Below are 22,186 nucleotides of genomic sequence, written 5' to 3'. Positions count from 1 at the left end.
GTGTGTGGTATGTGTGGCATGTGGTGTGTGTGTATGTGGCGTGTGGGGTGTGTGGGGTGTGTGTGTGATGTGTGGTATGTGTAGCGTGTGTGGTGTGTGGTGTGCATGTGTGGTATGTGGCGTGTGTGGGGGGGTGGGGTATGTGGTGTGTATGTGTATGTGTGTGTGTGGTGTGTGTGTGGTGTATGTGGTATGTGTGTGTGTGTGTGTGTATGTGTGTGTGTGTGGCATGTAGTGTGTGTGTGTGTGGTGTGTGTGTGTGTGTGGTGTGTATGTGGCATGTGTGTGTGTATGTGTGTGTGTGGCATGTGGTGTGTGTGTGTGTATGTGTGTGTGGGGTATATGGTGTGTGTATGTGTGTGTGGGTGGTGTGGGTGGTGTGTGTGTATGTGTGTGTGGGTGGGGTATGTTGTGTGTGGTATGTTGTGTGTGTGTGTGGGGGGGCACTGGGGCATCTTGGAAGAAGTCTTGCATCCTCTGGAATTTCAACTCAGGAGAGAACCTGTAGAATGATGAACTTGGTCCAGCCGAGCTGCTTCACCTTCTTGATATCTCACCAGCTCCACCATCTCTCCTCTCCCTTCACATCTTCATGACCAAGCAAGATATTCATCCAAAGCTGTCTGAGACTGTCCCTGTGCAAATATGGCCTGAGTGGAAAGGAAGAAGCTTGGTAGAACACAAAGACCAGAAAATTTCCCTTGCTAGGATGGGGTGGGGCTCTACCCGGTGATCTCACACACCTGTACACTAGTGACCATGTCTCACATAGTGCACTAGCTTTCCAGTGTGAACAGAGGGTTTCCTCGGCCACAAATTCCTTCATTCTCAGTCAGAACCCAGTGAAGAGGGTCAGGTGGCCAGGAGGCGATGGGTCAGTACAGAAGGCAAAGATCTATAAAGGCTGTCTGGTGGTTCGAGCTCCCTGAGCATTTCAGTGTTCACTTACAGCAGACAATGATGCTCCAGTACGTCTTTTTAAATGAATATTATTTGCACCCCTGCTGCCTTCATTAAGAATCTCTATTCAGGGCTGGAAAGATGGCTCAGTGGTTGACAGCATTTGTTTCTCTTGCAGAGGACCAGGTTAGATTTACAGCATCTACAGGTGGCTCACAACCATCTATATCTCAAGTTCCAGATGATCTGATGTCCTCTTCTGACCTCAGTAGGCACCAAGCACACACATGTGGTACCACACATACATGCAGGCAAAACACTCACACAAGTTAAAATGGATGAATCGTAAAAAAAAACAAACCAACCAACCAAACAAACAAAAAGCAACCTATACTTATGACTTTCTCAGTTTGCCTGCTGTCACAGAGAGCTCTGAGTGTCAACTAAATGTTTAGAGAGCTGTGGATATGTGGGGTCATGTTGTGAGTGGCTGTTGGTCCTATGGTCTCCACTCCTACACCAAGGTGCAGCTTTTTGAGGTTGTTTCATGAAGATGGTTGTGACCCCACCGAGTGCCTTTCTACTCTGTGCAAAGCAAGGGAAAGGCACACTTGGTCTCCGGAATGCAACAGATCGAAAGCGTTTGAAAGAAAAAAGTGCACACAGTCAAGAAGAGTGTCAATTAAAGTTTGAACTGGTGGTTTTTGGAGAGGAAGGCTCTGGAGGGAGGCTTCCTGGAGAAGAAGAGCTGCTGGATAGAGGCAGCACCTTCCCCTCTCGTACTTTCCTTTCCCTGAATTTATAGCCTTAGTCTTTCTCTGACAAGTGACAATTCCAGATTTGCAAATGTCCTTTTTCTGAGGCTCTCTAAAGGGGTCTTCAGTGTCCCTGGAGGCCTGAGTCATAGTGGTTTCTTAGTCAAGTGCCACTTGATAAGGTATACTTGAAGTCTGGGATTTGGGCCAATGGTATGTTGAGAAACATTTAGTAGCTGGATTCCCAGGGGAGAAGCCATGGTAATATCTGCAAATTTCTGTGATGCTAATGGTCAATTTCTAGCTGCTAGTGTGATGTCACTGAACTGAAAGTTGAGAAAAGATGCCATTGAGTCCCAGTTGCAGCCTGTTACAGCACACTACTGGTTCATGGCTTATCTCCAAGCCTCTTCCCACAGCAACTGTTTTCTATGGCGGCCTTGAGAGCTAGGCTAGACCAGTGGATGGAAGCTTCAGAGAAGCTCTCTTAGGCCCTCCCTCAAACACATCCTTCATCACACTTCCTTGGGGGTGGGGCATGCTGATAAACAAATTCACTATAAAATGTGAAAACTCAGCAGAGAACTTATCATGTTTCCCAACTCTTTGACCTAGGTGAACTGCATTTTCATTGGGATAGATATGAATTTTCAGAAGTGGGATAGATCAATGAAGAGGGAACTTTCGGAGTTCCTTTCATCAGCATTATCTCTTGCTTCTTGGCCTGTGGGTGGGTCTGTTATGGGATCTCCCTAATCTCCTCTGCCAGAAGGAATGACAAAGCCAGGTTGACAACTCACGGGTTTCTGAATCAGGACCTGCTGTTGGAGTTCCAAGTCCATCTGTGTGCCGGTTTGGCCCTGTCACCTCGGTACAATACTCAGTCTTTGTTTTTCTGTCCCTACTGAAAATCTGACTCCCACAGATTGACCCTCCTTTTATGTCCTCACTATCTCCTTTCTGATTTGGTTGGCTGAAGGGGCACATCAGTAGGAGGCTGGGAAGTGGAAAAAAGAAAGAGTTTGGGGGCACGGTTCTCTTCACCAATGTTATGTCTAGCAAATGCAGTTTCTACCAGTTTGTGGGAACACTGTTCTTGATCCTTCATGCAAGAGCGTTGATGGGATTCTGGTTGCTAATTAATGCATGCCATGCCAGATCATGTTTCATGCCGTTCAACCCCATCTACCCTTTCTGAAAGGAGGCATACACAAAGACCTTCATCCAAACATTGGTGTTAAATGTGCTCTGTGGTTGTCCTGAATGATACAACTCTCTTTTGGAGGGAGGAACAGTAGGCATTTCCTGGCAGGGCGGGTCCTTCAACAGAAAACCCTTGGCTGTGGCATTTCAGAGCAACCATTGCCTTTCTGGGAACCTGGATATTTCTCTGCTCATCACTAGGCCTGAGTGGCCCCATCTATTCCAAAGAGATTTGATGATTAATCCCCGTCGCCTTGAAAGTATATTCTATATTCCTGTCCGGATTGCACTATGCGTTTGGGTGTAGTTCATTTTCCTCTGCTCCTTCTGGGGCTGTAACTGTCCCTAAGATCATCTCACAAAAAGGGGACATAGAGCATTATAAAACAGGCAAAACAGGCAAAAGTACCATGTCTGTCATGGGTCCACATCAAGGGGACAGTGGAAGCTGTCTAATGAGAAAGCACAGGTGATCTTATCTGGAAAGCAGATATAAAGAATGAGGACCTGTGACCTCTTTGGGCAGTTTAAGTGACATAGTGTGTATAAAGTCCCTTGAACATACAAGATACTTTTAAAATAGAAAGGCAGTTGTTTATGCTAATGATTGCACCAAGAACTGCCCCCTGTTCTCTGCTCCAAGAAACCAAGATGGGATGTTCATGATCTGGTTTCTATTAGGTCTGGTTTCTATGAAGAAACATTTTGATGGAAGTCAGTCATACTCTATCCTCCGTTGCCTCTGAGCTTTGAGGCAGCTATCTCCACCTTATGGCACTTGGCCCAGTTTAAGCTGCTACTAGCTATTGGGTGTGGCAAAGGGGTGGGAAGTGGCAAAGGGGTGGGAACTGGCACAGTGCCTGTATCCAGAGTATAAGGCAACCCAGGGACAGCTGAAGGCAGTTGGAGCCTGGGTCCTGCAAGTTTAGCCATGGTGCTCAGCTTCATTTCCCCGAGCCTTTCCCGCCTCGGCCTGTGGGCTTCTGTAGTGATCCTGATGGTAATTGTCGTCAAGCTCCTCAGCCTGCTGTTTCGGAGGCAGAAGCTGGCCAGGGCTCTGGACAGCTTCCCAGGACCCCCCACTCACTGGCTTTTTGGTCATGCCCTTGAGGTATGTGGGGGTATATGGGAGTTGGGTCTAATCCCCTGGAGGTTGGGAAGGGAGGCCATCAATTTAGACAAGAGGGTGAGGCCTGGAACCATGGCTCCTAGTCAGCTTTCCCACCCCTGCCTTTCAAGCTGGCTTCAGAAGCAAAGCAACATTTCAAAGTTACAGCTTAAGAAGGCCTGAGATACTTTCCCATTATTCTGGGGCACAGAATGCAAGTCTTGTGTGGAGACTTGTTGATAGATCACACCCAGGAGAAACTAAAACCTCAAAGTGCAACCCAACATCTAGGCAGTCATGAAATGTCCTGCTCTATGCAGTGGAAAGATTTCTGGTGCCAAGGAGGACATTCAAAGTAAACACAGATGCTGTCATCTGATGCGTCCCAAGACATCTCAGAGATTGGTACCCCCAAAGCTGGGAGGGACCTTCTCTCTCTCCTTTGTCTGGCTGTGGAGCTACGGCCTTTCCCCAGGTTCAGACCCTGGTTGGTTCTCCTGTTAAGGCAGCACAGTAGGGGTTCACCTTAGCATCCAGTCTCAGGGACTCCTCTTGTCTTGGGGATCCAGACATTCTGAACACAAGGTAAGGGTTTGGAGTCTAGCAGGAGGAACAGCTCCTCCCCACACCTCCCCTAACATCTGGAGACTAACATCTTAGGTTGGAACTAGGAGCCTGAGACTGCGTCTTCTGGAGTGCTTTGAGCTGCAGGTTTGGGAGCCCAGGCATGGATGTCAGGGATGAAGGAGTCTCAAAGGGGTGGGGTGGGTAATTCTTTCTATCTCTTTATTCCTCCATCTGGGAAACTGACACTGGAAATGAACTTGGTCTCTAATCTTTTTTTTTTTTTTTTTTTAATGCCAAAATTTGACTTTATTATCCTTGAATGAACCATTTCCCTTGTTATTCCATTATGGTCTAACAACACACTATGCATGATTTCAGTTGTTTTAAATCTGTCAAGGTTGATGGATGAGTTGATAGTTCATCTTGATAAATAAGCACTGTTGCTTTAACAAATGTGTAGCAAGTGCTAACTGCTCATTTATTTAGTTCACCAAACACTCAAGCACGAAGCACACACACAACCTATTCTCTTGGAAAGAATTTTCTATAATATCACTTCTCTGTTATTCATACTTATTTATATGTCCTTTCTTTTTAAAATTTATTTTGTTATTAGATATTTTTTTTATTTACATTTCAAATGATATCCCCTTTCCCTCTTTCCCCTCTGGGAAAAAAAAAAAACCTATTCCCTTCCCCTTCTCTCTGTTCACCATCCTACCCTCTCCTGCTTCCTGGCCCTGGCATTCCCCTACCCTGCCACACCTGGGAATCCTTCTCATATTCAGTCACCAAACCCAGACACTATTGTGGATGCCAGCAAGTGCTGGCTGACAGAAGCCTGATATAGTTGTCTCCTGAGAGGCTCTGCCAGTGCCTGACTAATACAGTAGTAGAGGCTCCCAGCCATCCATTGGACTGAGCACAGGATCCCCAATGAAGGAGCTAGAGAAAGGACCCAAGGAGCTGAAGGGTTTGCAACCCCTTAGGATGAACAACAATATGAACTAACTAGTACCCTCAGAGCTCCCAGGGACTAAACCACCAACCAAAGAGTACCCATGGTGGGACTCATGTCCCCAGCTGCATATGTAGCAGAGGATGGCCTAGTCGGTCATCAATGGGAGGAGAGGCCCTTGGTCTCTAATCTTACTCTTGCCCCTTACAGATAACTTGTTGGGGATAGTCTATAAACTTACCTGTACCACTGAATACCAGGGGTGGGAGAAGAATGGCTTGGGTGAGAGAAAACAGACACTAGAGCCTTCCCTGCTCCCAGGGGAATGAAGGTGCTTCCCCAGGGGGCCACTTCTGCTCCATTCCTGTAATTTTAGCATCTTCCATCTTTTCTACTAATCTGAGACTTTTGGAGAATGGGCTACTTGTTCTGATTTATCCCCATGCCCTCAGGGTACAGCACAAAACTTGGGACAGTCCAGGTATGGCTGAATGAATGAACACAAAAGGCTAGATTGTAGGGAGAGAGGGCCACAGAGGATGGAGAGTGGTGGGAAAGGGAGGTGAGGGATCAGGATGACTTGGGAGGGTCTCTGTCAAGTGTGGAAGGGTGGGGTCACATTCTAAAAGAGTATGAAAGGCATTTGAGAAGGGTTTTAATCTCCTTTTCTCTGTGCCCCTTTTGTGCTTTCCTGCCTTCTTCAGGGTTGGGGGAAGTTGGGAAGGTTGGGGAAGTTGGGGAAGTCCTCAATCAATGGGCTTCAATAATATATGGTCCATTCTCTAACAACTCCATGCCAGAGCTGGCTGCTCTCTTCTTCCCAGGTGTTCTACCTTATCTTGGAAGTATACAGAGAGCCTGGAATACAGCCTAGCTTCAGTTTCTTCATGCCAATATAGCTATCTGAAGGGCATTGGCTTGACACCAGAAGGCCATGCCAAGATTGGAGTGGAGGCTGATCTTGAGGGCTATAAAATTTCCTGGGGAAACAATCACAGGCACAGCATCATTGCATTCCTCTGGGGCTTGGCACCTCTACTGTGGTTGGATTCACACTTCAACCTGAGAATGTGAAGGGCAGGATGTGGATTTGTTTCCCTAGCATGAAAAAAAATGGGAAAGTTGAGATTCAAAGGGGATAAGGTGTCCACTTAAGGACACACATTGGTTCAGGATTCAAGTCAAAGCTGGACTAGGGACTCCTGAATTTATTCCAGAACACAGTGAATCAAAAAAGCAAGCAGACAAACAGACACCCAATCAGATAACCCAACAGACAAACAAAAAAAGCCAAGGAACTGAAAATTGATCCTAGAACGTAGCGAGGATGGCATGGGAAAGGAAGGAGGAGAGCGGGTAAGGGGCCTCAGGTGGTGCAGGGTCTACTGTGGGGAGGGCCAGAATGAGGTAGTTTCCAGTACGATCTGCAGGCCTTGGCATCATCTACTTTTCCTCCTATTCAGATCTCAGAACGTGTCCATTTGAGGCAGGGCATGTCCTGTTTCCAAGGGCCTCTGAGGAACACAAGAAATACTTTGACCTGACATATTTAATTCGTGTGTGTGTGTGTGTGTGTGTGTGTGTGTGTGTGTGTGTGTATGGTGTTTATGTGTGGTGTGTGTTTGTGTGTGTGTAGAGAGTATTAGTTTCCAACCCAGTCTCTGGCTCTTCCTATTGAGAACTCTGGCTTATTCTACTCAGCTAACGTTGATCGTGGGCCTTTGCTGTGCCCTGCTTGATAAGTCATTCTGTGCTTTGCTGTTGATAATGTGGGAGTCATCATCTTCAGACTGCTGAGTTAGATGAGTATCACTAGGATAAACTATAAGAATGGAGAAAACAGCTGGGCAGATGGGTGTCAGGGGTCAAAAGTCTGTAGTGGGATGCTTGGTAAAAAATACTCTGACACACACTTGGTTCCTTTTTCTCCTTCCCGATGAAATCCATCTGGTCACTGGCTTCTCCCAATCCTCTCCACCAAGCAAACATGTCTGAACAACTCCATGAAAGCAGATGCAGAGGGACAGGGACCAGGGTGGAAGGCAAACAGGAGGGGATGTCAGGGTTGCTCCAGAGATGGTGCTTCTTGTTTCAGTTTGCTTTTCATGGAAGGTGCTCCTGCTCTTTGGCTCTATTTAAAATTCTTTTAATGTTTTTAAGTGGAATGAAACTATACCACTAACCCCTTCCTTTATTCAGAGACTCCCAGGTACCTCAAATTGAGAGCTTCTTTAAAAAAATTGTTGTTACATATCTCTCTGTGTGTGCATGTATGTTCTCAAATGTATACATATACATATACATATATATATATATATATATTCATCTCCCTAGTGTTTTTATTATTGTTTATATGGTCTCAAGACTGATTGCTCTGCCTTGGAAAACCAATAAGGGGTTCACCCATGGAGAGGCTCATTCTCAGTCTCTTGAGTCATTAGTTTCCTGTAGTTCTTTGTCTAGGGTTGGACCCTGTGAAAATTTTCCCTTCCATATTAACATGCTCATTTATATTGTCTTTGTTCTGGTCTTGAATATGCATCCATTTCTAGGAGAGGTTATTCTGTCTCTAATGTAAAATCTTGACAGTAGCTTAGCCTCATGCGTTCTGGGCCCTAATCATCTTGTATGTGGTAGGAAGAGTCCCTAAAGGGTCAGGATGACTGACACTAGATACACAAGGACACCAAGGGATAGCCGCCCAGAAGGAGAGCTATTAAGGTGATCCCCACAAGAGTTCCCTGAGTGGCCTCAGAGGCCACCACACAGACGCATAGGAAGGGTTCCTGGCAGGTGCCATTCAGTTCAGGGACTGAGAGATCTTGTTAAGAATCTAGACAGCCCAAAAATGAACTGAAAAGGAGTTCAGGTATTACACTGGAGATACCTGAGCTCTTGTGTTGGGACCTAGCATGTTGTGAAAGAGGAGTCCCTGTCTTCTACCCCCAGTTGTTGGTGTTTCTAACCATTCACCTCTGTCTTGAAAGTAGATGAATGTGTGTGTGTGTGTGTGTGTGTGTGTGTGTGTGTGTGTGTGTGTAAACCAGATATTGGGTGTCTCCTATGGCTCTCCATCTTATTCAGTTTTTGAGAAGATCAGAAATCTCACTTCATTTTATTTTATGTATATGGGTATTTTTTTCTACATATACACTTGTGTATCACATATGTGTCTGGTGCTCATAGAGGCCAGAAGGGACCCTGGAACTGTAGTTGTAAATGGTTGTGAGCCACTATGTATGTTCTGGGAACTGAACCTAGATCCTCTGGAAGAGCAGGCAGTACTTTTAACTGCTGATCCATCTCTCCAGCCTTTTAGAAAAGATTTTTAAGAATTAAAAATTACATAAGTGTGAGTATGTGGGTGTTTGTGTGCATGTGGGTGTAGTATGGGGCTGTGCACATGTGAGTGTAAGTTCTGTTAGAGTCTAGAAGAGGGTGTCAAATTCCCAGGAGTTAGATTACAGGAGGTTGTAGACAGACCCCTGTGAGTGCTGGGAGCTGGGTCTTTCACAAGAATGCTATAGCTCTTAACTGCTGATCAGCATCTCACTTTTTAATTGGTTATTTTGTTTATTTACTTTCCAAATGTTATCCCCACTCTCAGTTTCCACCCCCCAAACCTGTTCACTCCATTTCCTCCTCCTGCCTCCATGAGGGTGCTCCCCCCAACTCCCATCCCATCGTCCTAACATTCCTCTACATTGGGGCATCAAGCCTTCACAGGACCCAGGGCTTCCCCTCCCATTGATGTCTGACAAGGCCATCCTCTGTCATATATACAGCTGGAGCCATGGGTCCCTCCACATGTATTCTTTGGTTGGTGGTTTAGTCCCTGGGAACTCTGGGGGGTCTTGTTGGCTGATATTGTTGTTCCATCCATGGGGTTGAAAACCCCTTTTGTTCCTTCAGTTCTTCCCGCAGCTCCTCCACTGGGGTGCTTGTACTCAGTCAGATGAATATCTCACTTTTTTAGAGAAGGTCTCTTACTAAACCTGGAGCTCTCCATTTTGGAAATACTGGCAGGTCAGCAAGCCCTTCCCTCCATCTTTCTATCTCACCCTTGGGTTACAGATGCTAACCAGCATGTCTGGCTTTTAAATAGGGGGCTGGAGTTCAAACTCAGGTCTTCACGCCTGGGAAGCAAGTGCTTCTCCCTACCGACCCATCTCTACAAGAAGATAATTTTTGTCCTCAAGCAGTCGCCAAGAGCACTGTAGCCGCCTCAGACTGGTGAAGCAGGAAGCTTGTTCCTTGGACACTGGCCAACTGGTCTTTAGGTCCATTAGGGAATGGCCTGAGCAGATCTGATGACAGGAAGGAAGCTCAGTCACGTTTCCTAGTCGGCTCTGTTGCGTGAGTTAGTTCTGTTGGCCTTTGAATGCACTGTTCTCACATGTGAAGAGGTCACGGTTCAACTAAGCTTCATTGATGTCCCATTCTGATCTGATTCCTGAAGTGTAACTTACTCAGGCTATTGGAGAGCAAGTCCTTCCCATTGCTCACCTCTGCCAGGGTCAACACTAGTGCAAATGAAGGGATGGGGGCACGTTGCTTAGGAGCTGAGTGCAGTGACTTATCTCTATGCCCTATTTTCCTGTTTCCTTCCTTTGTGAGAAAACAATCTGTCCAAGACCTGATAGTGGTGTCCATGTGAAAGGCATCAGAGGATAAATCTGAAGCATTTGTTGTATAACTCAGAGAAGCTTTCCAGCAACCACATGACCCATAGAAGATCAATCTCAACAGTCATTTTGAGGGATTGCAGCTGCAAAAGTAGTGAGTCCAGATGCTGAGAGCTGTCCTTACTCTTATGGGTTCCTGGGGACAATCAGGGCTCATAGGAGAAGGCTGTCTCTAGGGAGGCCATGACAATCTGTGACTGAGGCCAAGGTCTCATGCCTGTGGTTGGGATGTTACAGAAGGCCACAGGAATGAGGCCTGGAGTTGGGAAAGATAGGGAGCAGAATGTAAGAAACCCCAAGTTGGGGAATAATCCATTCAAGAGTATCCAATTAAGAGGATTTAATTGAAATAAGTAATTAATTAAGAGTAAATAATCCAAATAAGAGTATCAGAGTTCTTCAATTTTGGGTGGTAACCAAGGGTAGGTTAATGTTTCAGAGCTTCTTGGTGCCAAAATTCAGGGGTACAGAATTTCTAAAGACAAAAACCACAATTATATCAATGCTAGATAAGGGTCAGAGTAACCTTGTAACATTGTTTAGTTATTTAGACATAACATGACAATTATTTTTGTAAATACATCTGGATCATGGTCAGAGCCACAGAAATGACTTGCCAAGACATACATGGTTAATGGGAGGGAAGAGTGTTGAGAATTCTCTAAGTAGATACACAGTGAGGTCAGAACAAGATGGTGTTACCTCAGTCACTTCAAGTGCAGACAGAAAAGAAGAGAGACAGGGCAGAAGGGAGAAAAGTTCAGGGATACCAGCCAGAAGGCACCACGAGTATTCCTTTTATCTGTAGGTGAAGATGATTTTTATCAATTTTGCTCCTTGCCATTGTATGCATAAGGCAATCTTTTGAGTTGAATTCAGGATTCAGAAAGATGATTCTGCAGGAAGATTTCAGCAAACTCTGCAGAACACTGGGGCCAGAACTGCAGAGAAGGCACAACTGGTGGTAGGATAATCTCCAGGGTCTTGGAGGGGAGTGCCTTGGGTGAGGTAAGGATTCCTGGATTTAGAGTAGCAACTCCGGGCCTGGAGAGGGCATTAGAAATGTACAGGAAAGAGGAGGATGGAAGGAGGTTCTGGGGTCTAGACAGTATCCTTCCTTCTCTTCTCAGAAACCTGAGATCTGCTGGGAATTCTGGGTTTCTGTGTGGTCTTTGTCTTCTGTTATTGTTTCAGATCCAGAAGTTAGGGGGCCTGGACAAGGCGGTAACATGGGCCCAAGAGTTCCCCTATGCCCACTCACTATGGGTTGGACAATTCATTGGTTTCCTGAACATCTATGAGCCTGACTATGCTAAAGCTGTATACAGCAGAGGGGGTAAGGTGCCCTGGAGAGAGGGTGGTGTTTCCTGAGAATAATGGCCCAGGGATCAAGTTGGGAGAGGTCAGGGCTTGGGTCTAAACTCTGGGAAAAGAACGATCACATCCCTACCTAATTCATCACTATGCCTCATTTGAGAATGTCCTATTTCTCCTTGACCGATGTCCCCTTGTCCTGCAGACCCGAAGGCTGCAGATGTTTATGACTTCTTCCTCCAGTGGATTGGTAAGTGAGCATCTAGCTTTCTGTGCCTTCTCCTCCCTCCCTTGTGATAAGAGGCCAGAATCCTGCCCTGCGACACTGGTCATCCCTCCATTGGACTGCCTGTCTTAAGCTTAGTGTCTCTGTGTGTGGGGGGAGCAATACGAGAGCTCTTGCCTTTCAGGGGATGTCATTGCTGGACATTCAACTTTCCTCCCAAGCAGAGGCAAGGCAATGTATGCTTGGAGAGTGGCTTCCTAGAGGGGGCAACCCTAGAGTTGATCCTGTAGGATATTTTAATGGTGGTGCTTTCCAGAAGAAAAGTCTGAGAAAAGGGCTAATAGTAGTAGGCCCATGGAGGCTGCAAGGTGTCTGAGGGGCTTGAGTAGAACACAGACTTCTATTAGTAGATGAAGCTGGGCAGGGAAGATAGGCCAAGTTTGGCTGTTAGTATGTGGACTGATGTTGAAGACAGTGGGAACCATTGAGTAATATTCTTTTAATTGATTGATTAATTAATTTTGAGACAGGGTCTCACTATGTTGTCTTAGATGGCCTATGTAGAACAGACTGGCTTTGAAGTCACGGAGATCCATCTGCTTCTGACTCCTAAGGGCTGGGATTAATGGTGTGCACACACCATACTTGGCTGTATTCCTTTTAAACTTTTATTTATTTGTGTGTATGCTTCTATGGATGTGTGCCACATATGCACAGGTACCTGTGGAGCCAGGTTGAATCCTCTAGACGTGGACATAAATGTGGTTGTGAGGTATTGTGTATTTGCTGGGAACTGAACCAGGACTTTTGTAAGAGCACTAAGAACTCTTGACACATCTCTCTAGTGTCCACTGTGCCTTCCTGACCCAAGGTCATATGTGTCTCTCAACTTCCTTTAAAAAACAAAAAACAAAACAAAACAAAACAAAAAAAACCCTCAAAACCCTTGGCAATTTCCTGGGAGCTAAGAAAGAGCTCGTTAATAGGAAGGTAACAATTCTAGAGTATTGACTTAGTTAAGATCTGCTACCTTCTCCATGTTGGAAGGCCCTAGTAGCCTGAGATGAGGACCAGAGTCTCTGCTGGGTCGTGTAGTGCCTTTCCCCACCCAGGAAATGTTCCAGGCTTAGGAGTGTCAGAAGCTGTGATTGATCTCAGCTCTCAGGGGTAGAGCAGGATTGCCTGAACTCCACAGCCTCCATCTCTCCTCTCTTCTCAGGGAAAGGCCTGCTGGTTCTGGAAGGGCCAAAATGGTTCCAACACCGCAAGCTGCTCACACCTGGCTTCCATTATGATGTGCTGAAGCCCTATGTGGCCATATTTGCTGAGTCCACAAGAGTGATGTTGGTGAGTTCCCTCCCAGAAGCAGACTCTTAGAACTGTGGGCTGCCAGACCAGCCCCATCCCTGTCCCCAGTTGCCCTGGGTGAAGGCAAGTGGTCCTCTCCTGCGGAGAGATTCCTGAGGCCCTGTCATCCTTATGCCTGCAGCAATGGTGCCAAAGGCCTGCTTTGCCTCCCTCTCTCTGCTGTATGCTGTGGAGGTATCCAAGCATTGAGGTAGCTTGAGGCTTCTCTCTGCAAGGAGATCTGGCTCTTTCTGGTCACAGAAGTTGGCTCTGGGAAGCCACCATAAGTGCCCTACTGGAGAGTTTGAAGATTACCTATGATTCAGAGTATCAGGGATTATAGGTCTGTTTAAATTTCTAATTTGATCTTGATTTTAACTTTGGCAAGTGGTATGTACTGAGAAGATTATGTATGTATTTTAGATTTTCCATTCTGGTGGATTGCAGGTTTTTATAGTATGTCCTCATGATTCTCTGGATTTCCTCGGTGTCTGTTATTATGCCCTCTTCATCTCTAGTATTGTTCATTTAGATATTCTCTCTTTGCCTTTAGTTAATTTGGATAAGACAACTTTTCAACCTGTGGGCTACCACCCCTTCGGGAGTCAAACAACCCTTTCAGAGAGGTTGAGTAACAGATATGCAGATTTTGATTCATAAAGGTAGAAAAATGACAGTTCCAAAGCATCAATGAAATAATTTTATAGTTGGAGGTCACCAAACATGAAGAACTGTATTAACGTGTCAAAGCATTAGGAAGGTTGACAACCACTGCAGGAAAGGCTCGTCAGCCTTACTGGTTTTCTCAAAGGACCATCTCTGTTTCATTAATTCTTGCTGTTTTTTGTTTATTTGTTTCTATTTTGTTGATTTCTGTCATGGGTTTGGCTATATCTTGCCTTCTGAATGTAATTCTTCATTTTATCCTAAAACTTTCATGTGTGCTGTTAAGTTATAGTATGAAATCTATTCATTTTTACAAAATGTCTGCACTTAGTGCTATGAACTTGCCTCTTAGAATGGCCTTCACTGTGCCCCATAAGTTCAGGTATGTTCTGAATTCATTTTCTGTCTAGTCTACATTTTTCTATTCAGGTCTAGAAGCCATTCAAGTCTTTAATTTCTATCTTTGCCTACTTTTCATTCATCAGTGTGTTATCCAGTTTCTATGAGTTTGTAAGCTTTCTGTTGTTGATATTCAGCTTTTAGTCTGTGGTGGTCAGAGAAGATGCAGGGTGTTATTTCAATTCTCCTGTATCCATTGAGACTTGCTTTGTGTCTGAGTATATGGTCAATTTTGGAGAATGTTTCATAAGGTTCTGTGAAGAAATATATTTTTTTGTGTTTGGGTGAAATGCTCTGGAAACATGTGCCTGGTCCATTTAACCTGTAACTCCAGTTAACTACAGCATTTCTATATTTAGTTTTTGTCTGGATGACCTGTTTATTAGTGAGAGTGTGGTATTGAAGTCTCCAACTATTGGTATGTGAGTGCCAATATATGATTTAAGCTATATTGTTGTCTTACAAGCTTATGTGCCTTTGTTTTTGAAATGTCTTCATAGTGGTTTTTTTCTTTGATGAGTAGGTAGTGTACTTTGCTATCTGTTCTGATTAGTTTTGCAAGTCTTTTTTATCAGATATTAAAAATTGTCTTGTTTCTTGGGTGCATTTTTTTAATATCTTTTTTCATCCTTTTACCTTGAGGTGATGTCTATCTGTAATGTTGAGGTGTGTTTATTGGAAGCAACAGAAGGATGACTCCTGTTTTCAAATCTGTTCTGCTAGCCTGTGTCTTTTTTTATTGGGCAATCAAGTCCATTGATTTGGGAGATATGAATGAACAGTGTTTGTTGATACCTGCTATTTTGTTATTGTCGTTGTTGTGAGTGTATGTGTGTCAATGTGTGTTTTTCTGGTCTGTGATTATTTATTCCTTGTGTTTTTTTCTGGGTGTAATTAACCTATTTAGATTGTAGTTTCCCTTCCATGGGGTCACTTAGAGTGTGTAAAACATCTATCCAAGTCCTTTTGGCTTTTAGAGTCTTCACTGAGATGTCCAGTGTTATTCTAATAGGTCTGCTTTTATATATTACTTCGTCTTTTCCACTTGCAGCTGTTAGTATTTTTTGTTCTGTATATACTGCATTTTGATTATGTGCCAAGGGAATTTCTTTTCCAGTCAGTTCATTTGGTCTCTGTATGCTTTTTGTACCTTTATAAGAGTCTTCTTCATAAAGTTAGGGAAATTTCCTTTTAAAATACTTTCTGTGACTTTGACCTGGATTTCTTCTCCTTTCTCTATCTGTATTCCTATTAGATTTGGTCTTCTCATAGTGTCCCAGGTTTCCGGGATGTTTTGTGCCAGTTTTTTTTAACTCTCTCTCTCTCTCTCTCTCTCTCTCTCTCTCTCTCTCTCTCTCTCTCTCTTTCTTTCTCTTTTTGGTCTGAGGTTTCCATTTCTTTGATTTTTGTCTCAAATGAGTAAGATTTATTCTTCCGCCTCTTGTATGCTGTTGGTGAGTCTTGCTTCTGAGGTTTCTGTTGGATTTTCAGATTTCCCATGGTTTGGGTTTTCTTTCTTTCTTTCTTTCTTTCTTTCTTTCTTTCTTTCTTTCTTTCTTTCTTTTTCTATTTTTACTTGCAGGACACGGACAGTTCTGTTTGTTTTCTTCCACTGTTTGTTTGTTTTTTCATAAGGTTCTTTAATAAAATTATTCATTTCCTCTTTAAGTCTATTTTAAGGTCTTTGTCTTAGGCTTCAGCTAGGTTTCAATTCTCAGGATGTACTGTGGTAAGATTGCTGGGCCCTAGTTGGCACATGTACTGGCTGTTACTGATTTTGTTTTTCTGCTGGCATCTAGGCATGTTGGTTTGGGAAGACTGTAATTCTAGGTGTTGATACCTGGTCTTGTCTTTGTTGTATGGGTGTTTTGGTCCTTGGTTCTCCTTTCCACATTACTCCTCTTTCTGGATTCTAGGACAAGTGGGAGAAAAAGGCTAATGAGAATAAGAGCTTTGACATCTTCTGTGACGTGGGCCACATGGCACTAGACACCCTCATGAAGTGCACCTTTGGCAAAGGAGACAGCGGCCTAGGCCACAGGTCAGTAGCACCTCTACCTAAGGCTCTCTGACAAGAAAGGTGGAAAGGCTCCTGGTGTGTGCTTGGAGAGGAGATGGGTCCTGCCTTGATTTGTCCAGAGCCTACTCATGGTGGAAGGCAGTTTTGTTAGTAAGGAGGCTTAAGGGGGCAAGAAGAGGAATGGGAAGTGTTGTTGATAGGGATTCCTAAAAGAAAGCTGCTCAGGCCTCTGCCTCTCCCTCCACTCTCTACTGTATAGCGACAACAGCTACTACCTGGCAGTTAGTGACCTCACACTGCTGATGCAGCAGCGCATCGACTCCTTCCAGTACCACAATGACTTCATTTACTGGCTCACACCACATGGCCGTCGTTTCCTGAGGGCCTGCCAGATAGCCCATGACCATACAGGTAGGCCTTTCTTTCAAGCCTTCTCCACCCCTCCACACCAGCTAGGAAGCCTTGGTTCTCCCTCTGGGATCCTCTAAACCCTTCTTGATGCAGGCCCAGAATAGGCAGTGACACTTATGCTCTTGGTTCAGATCAGGTCATCAGGCAGCGGAAGGCAGCCCTGCAGGATGAGAAAGAGCAGAAAAAGCTTCAACAGCGGAGACACTTGGACTTCCTGGACATTCTCCTGGGTGCCCGGGTGAGTGCACATAGCCTGTACTCTCTGACAGCTGGCTCCAGGGAGATCTTTAGGCTCTCTTCCTGAAGCAGGGTCCTTGCCCAGCAAGTGCAATGTATTACTTACCCATGGCACAAATCAACAAAGGTAAAATGTGCAGCATGTGTATGCCTGGGCTGTGACATTAGGAAACTGGCAGTCTGGGTCACATGGTAGCAGCTTGAAGACATTTCTAAAATCCCTAAAAATCTTGGCATTGCAGAACCTTGGAGTTTAGATTTTATTCTATTCCCTCTTTTCCCTCCCTCCCTCCTTCCTTTCTTTTTTCCTCCCTTTCTTCTTTCCTTCCTTCCCTCTTCTTTCCTTCCTTCCTTCTTTCCTTTCTTCCTCCCTCTTTCCTTTCCTCCTCCTATCTTTTCTTCCTTCCCACTTCCTCTCTCTTTCCTGTCCTCCTTCACTTCCTTCTTCAATTCCACAAAACTCAGTGACCATCCTGAGTCAAATTCTGTGCTAGATTGCAGAGTTCAGAGAGATCTGGTATAGCCATCCATCTGAATACAGTATGCCTTTGGGAAGGCAGTAGGTGGCAGTAGTTGACAAGGATATTTTGCCCTGCCAATTGGAAGCAATGTCCCTAATGAGCATTATTGGGATTGAATAAAGTCACAAGTTATGTATCCAGAGGACTCAAGGTGGGTTTCATGAATGAGAAATATCCAGGGTTTAGAAACAGAGGAATTTGGAGGAAGACTCCTAGTCTACCAAGAAGCTTTCTTATGCTTCCTCAGATTTGCACCTGACAGCTACTGTTGGGCATTCTTCTCATCCCTAACTCCCATTGTGCCTTCTCTCAGGATGAGAGTGGGATCAAGTTGTCAGATGCAGACCTCCGGGCTGAAGTGGACACATTCATGTTTGAAGGCCATGACACTACCACTAGTGGTATCTCTTGGTTTCTCTACTGCATGGCCCTTTATCCTAAGCACCAGCAGAGATGTAGGGAGGAGGTCCGTGAGATCCTAGGAGACCGGGACTCCTTCCAGTGGTGAGTGATCTGAGGGTGAGCTTGGCCCATCTTGCTCAGCCCAGGCATGGGTTGTATCTACTCTGCCAGTGCCTGCTGATGACAACACAGAGCTGTTCCTGAGGTGAGGTGATGTTGGCAGCAGTTGTTTCTTGTTCTTATATAGCTTTCTTGGGGGGTTAACTATAGATTACTCCCCTGCCCCATTCTTTCTCACCAAATGGAGGTTTTTCAGTGTCACATAAACTTGTCAACAGAAGCTGGAATTTTTAATGACAGAATATGAATCCACACTGGGTTTCTGGATTGAGTAGAAAAGGCTGAGAAAGAGGGGAAAGCAGGAGATGCAGGTGGGAAGACAGCTGAGAAAGCTAGTCCCTTGCCACCTACCACCTGCCACCTTCTATCTGCCTCCTGCCACTGGATGCAAGCACATAGACCCCAGACCCATTTCTTTTCATGTTGAAAGAGACTAATTTCTAAATGCTGATACTTAAAAACTTCTATGTGGTTCCCCACTCCCTGTTCCTCAGCTCAAGCCTGAAGTCCTGAACGTGACACTAGCAGAAATATTTTTTTTCTTTCAGAGTGGTTTGGGAGTCACACCCTGACTTCTCTTGCTACTTGCTCTTTGTAGACATTTGTAGCCTGACAGTCACCTCCTCCTACTGAGTTCCTGATGTGCCTCCAGCACTGTACAGGACACCTAGTGGGAACACAGAAATTGGCCTATCAGCATTGGGAGTTTCTGTTCTCCTAAGGAGGACTGATCTGTAATTTCAGTGTCAGAGATGTGAAGATTGGAGTCTCCATAACTGAGGTTTATTTATTGGATGTTGGAAACCTTCAAGGGGTCCAGCCATAAACAAAGTGCTACCTGGAGAACATTACAATGGGGAAGAGGAGAGGAAGAGCCAGTTTGCTGCTTTTTTGGGAGCTTTCAGAAAGTCAGACTCACATGCTTGAAATCCATAGAAGGCTGTAGGATAGAGTAACTTCAAGTGTCCCTGATGTTGAGAGCAGAGGGGCTAGAAGGGGAGGGACTTAAATTGACTTTAAAGAAGGTTAAACCTCAGGTGAAGAGAGCTGTGCATTCTAGGCTAGATAATCATGTAGATAGTCTGAGGGAAAGATTAAATACATATTTTATGTTCACTTAGAATTATCCAGAATCTAAAGCAACATCAAGGATGTTTATTTAATAAAGTAGTACAAGAAATGAAAAGTCACGATTATGAGGAGAGTGACTTGGAGTTTGAGGGTCTCTAAGAAGATATTATATAGTTCTGATGGTTGGATCTCACATTTGGGTCTGAGAGTCCCGGTAGCCAAAGGAGTTTGTCTATATTCAACCATGGAAATTGGTTGGTTCATTCAACTGAAAATTATCTGGCTACCTTGTTCCTTTCCAGGTCCACAGGGAAGCCAAGCAGAAACTAAAGAAACATCCCTTGTGCTACTTTAGTAAGGCCCTGTATGACACAAACGTGGCTTTACCTTTGAGAGTTGGATGCACAAATGTCTCTAAGATCCTGTGCCTTCTCCTTCCAGATTGCTAGGTCTACATGACCACCCAGTGTTACACTACCCTTAGGCACTTGGAGCCCTTGTGACTCCTCTGTTGGAAGTATGGTGGTGATAGGGAGTGAAACAGTAATGTGGTGAGGTTGGTGATGGGGCCTACCCTCTCCTGGGACCCCTCTGCTCCCAGTTCCCAAGTGTCCTGTGTTTCTGACAGGGATGATCTGGCCAAGATGACCTACCTGACCATGTGCATCAAGGAATGCTTCCGCCTCTACCCACCTGTACCCCAGGTATACCGCCAGCTCAGCAAGCCAGTCACCTTTGTGGATGGCCGTTCTCTACCTGCAGGTAGGTAGGTGGAAACAGTGAGGATGGAATGAAAGTCCTCTGGATGCTCTTTAGTATTGTCTGTACCACTGGAGCATCATTACACCATGTGGAGAGAGCTCAGGCTTTGTGTGCAGAGCCGTGGGCCCAAGCACCAGGCTCACAGTGTATGAGTATATTTGCCTCTGCCTCCAAACCTCCAACTGCCTCTTCTGTAAAGAGAATATAAAGTCCATTTTTCTTCTAGGTTTCAGGGTGGTTATATGGATTCATTTTTCTGTAGATATAAATAAAAAGAATACATGTAGTTTGTCTTCAAAATAATTCAACAGAAGTTATTCCTTTGAGGGAGTGGTTGTGAAAGTTGGTTTTCCTTTTGAGTTCTATTGGCCATTACTGCAATAGGACCCAGGCATGGCTAATCAGTGGGCACACTTGCTGCATTGTTCTCAGGGGAGGAGTTCTTATAGCTTGAAAAGTTTCTCTTTCTCTTTTTTTCTTCTGTTTAAAATTATATTAAACCATTCTACTGTGGTACTATTATAGCCTGGACATCTCCAGGGAGATGATTCACATAGACTATGACACAATGCATGCACTTGTCCAAATCTGTGTTGTGGCTTCATAAGTGTTCATATCTGAGCCTGACATATAGTAAACATCAAATGTATTGTATCTCTTATTATTAATAGCACAGTAACTTCTTGAGAGCTTGTGGATTGAAATCCAACAGCCTATAAGAAGTAGCTCCCACTTTTCCTGATTTGTGGTAGGATTGGTTCATAGTTCTTTGTTTTAACTCCACAGATATCTGGGCTAGACACTCTTCTCAATACTGGGATATTGAAGCTGCAGCTGCTGATTATTAAAGTACTTTGTGTCCAAGAGCTCAGTGTCACCAGCAGTGAACAGGCAGAGGGTGGTGTCACAGATAGGGGGACATTAGGGGATTTAGGTCTAATGTGGAGTTGACCTGGCTGCCTCATGATCCTTTGTTATCAGGCCTCATTTTTGCTTACAGGAAGCCTGATCTCTCTGCACATCTATGCTCTCCATAGGAACAGTGCTGTGTGGCCTGACCCAGAGGTACTGAGTCTTTGGGCATGGAGGTCAGAGAGGATATGGGCTGTGGGGTTACCCTCTGCCAGGATTTGGTGGGTACTTAAGAAAGCCCTATCTAACTCCTTAGGTCTTCGATCCATTGCGCTTTTCTCCTGAGAATTCGACAGGAAGACATCCCTTTGCCTTCATGCCTTTTTCTGCAGGGCCCAGGTAGGAAGAGAGACAACATTCCCAGGCCCTCATGACTGGGGATGAAAAGTGAAGGCCATCAGTGTGGGGGAGCATCTTATTGCAGTGCGCTGTGACAAGGGAGCCCTTTTGTTATTTTTTCCTGTTCCTGGGAAATGGGTGGGACAGCTGTTTTTATTCTGTGAGAGATTGTAAGCCATAGCTCCCAATGTGAAGCTACCCAGTAGGGTTCTTTACCATGCTCCTAAGATTTGTATTTTTTTTATCCCCACATCAACAAATCAACCAGCCATTATGTGTCCCAAACTAGGTACTGTTTTTGATGGATCTCTAAGAACCCTAAGCTCCAACACTCTGGTTAGCCAACAGCTTGATGCTTCTTTGTGTTGCTTGCTGCAGGAATTGCATTGGGCAGCAGTTTGCCATGAACGAGTTGAAGGTGGTCACAGCCCTTTGTTTGCTGCGTTTTGAGTTCTCTCCAGATCACTCAAAGGTCCCCATTAAGGTCCCCCAGCTGATCTTGCGCTCCAAAAATGGCATCCACCTGCTCCTGAAGCCACTGGGCTCTGGGTCTAGAAAGTAGGTCTTCAGAGATCAAGGCCTGGGCAGCACAGGCTGTGGCTTTTCCTGAGATGTTGCCCTCCTAGATTGAATATGGAGTCATTGTGGATCCCTGCCTGTGGAGGCTTTGGAGGTCAAAGCATGGACATTGACAGTCTCTTGGAAGACATTCTCTTGTAAACATGTGTGTGGAATGACTCAATGCCTGGACTCTAGAACTCATTCCTACACTCCACAAATATTTGCCAAATATTTGGCTGCCTTGAGAAACTTCATTTATTTCTCATAACTGCATTTATTTAATCATCTTGCTGTGCATTTGGGATATAATGGACATAAGGAAAATTGCTAAAACTGAATCTGTACAAAATAAACAATTCTCTCAAAAGCAAATGCCCACCACCAAAGTCAAAGAATATGAAAGGTGTTTTCACTGGTGTGATGTCTTTCTTGGGATGTGTCTCTCTGGTACTTCTTTTATCTCTCTGGTACTTCTTTTATTTTGGTTGTTTGTTTTTTTGAGACAGGGTTTCTCTGTATAGCCTTGGCTGTCTTGGAACTTACTCTGTAGACCAGGCTGGCCTTGAACTCAGATATCTGCCTGCCTCTGCCTCCCAAGTGCTGGGATTAAAGGCGTGTGCCACCACCGCCCGGTTCTCTCTGGTAATTCTTGGTGTTGGTGTTTCACAATTATATAGGGCTCTGACAGTCACAGTATCTCTA

The 22,186-nt window shown here is 44.8% G+C and overlaps 1 protein-coding gene across 3 annotated transcripts in view; it reads left to right on the top strand.

Annotated features, from left to right (window-relative positions):
- The first annotated feature begins 3,776 nt into the window (after positions 1–3,776).
- Positions 3,777–22,186, top strand: part of LOC116096436 (cytochrome P450 4B1) — a 155,022-nt gene continuing 136,612 nt past the window's right edge. Inside the window, exons 1-12 of one of the 3 annotated variants that reach the window (XM_031378239.1) lie at positions 3,777–3,969; positions 11,371–11,512; positions 11,696–11,740; positions 12,936–13,063; positions 16,045–16,169; positions 16,408–16,559; positions 16,691–16,797; positions 17,631–17,821; positions 19,539–19,672; positions 20,673–20,737; positions 20,841–20,923; positions 21,302–21,866. In XM_031378239.1, coding sequence (XP_031234099.1) covers positions 3,790–3,969; positions 11,371–11,512; positions 11,696–11,740; positions 12,936–13,063; positions 16,045–16,169; positions 16,408–16,559; positions 16,691–16,797; positions 17,631–17,821; positions 19,539–19,672; positions 20,673–20,737; positions 20,841–20,923; positions 21,302–21,485 — 1,536 coding nt within the window. In that variant the 5' untranslated portion in view covers positions 3,777–3,789 and the 3' untranslated portion in view covers positions 21,486–21,866. Of the gene's footprint in view, positions 3,974–11,370; positions 11,513–11,695; positions 11,741–12,935; positions 13,064–14,106; positions 14,116–16,044; positions 16,170–16,407; positions 16,560–16,690; positions 16,798–17,630; positions 17,822–19,538; positions 19,673–20,672; positions 20,738–20,840; positions 20,924–21,301; positions 21,867–22,186 lie in introns of those variants that run through there. The other 2 variants (XM_031378240.1, XM_031378241.1) reach the window with 2 other exon arrangements.

This window comes from Mastomys coucha, unplaced genomic scaffold (genome assembly GCF_008632895.1).
Source record: "Mastomys coucha isolate ucsf_1 unplaced genomic scaffold, UCSF_Mcou_1 pScaffold18, whole genome shotgun sequence".
Classification (NCBI taxonomy): Eukaryota; Metazoa; Chordata; class Mammalia; order Rodentia; family Muridae; genus Mastomys; species Mastomys coucha.
The sequence above is the reverse complement of the archived record's forward strand: the minus strand, read 5'-3'. Positions and strand labels throughout refer to the sequence as shown.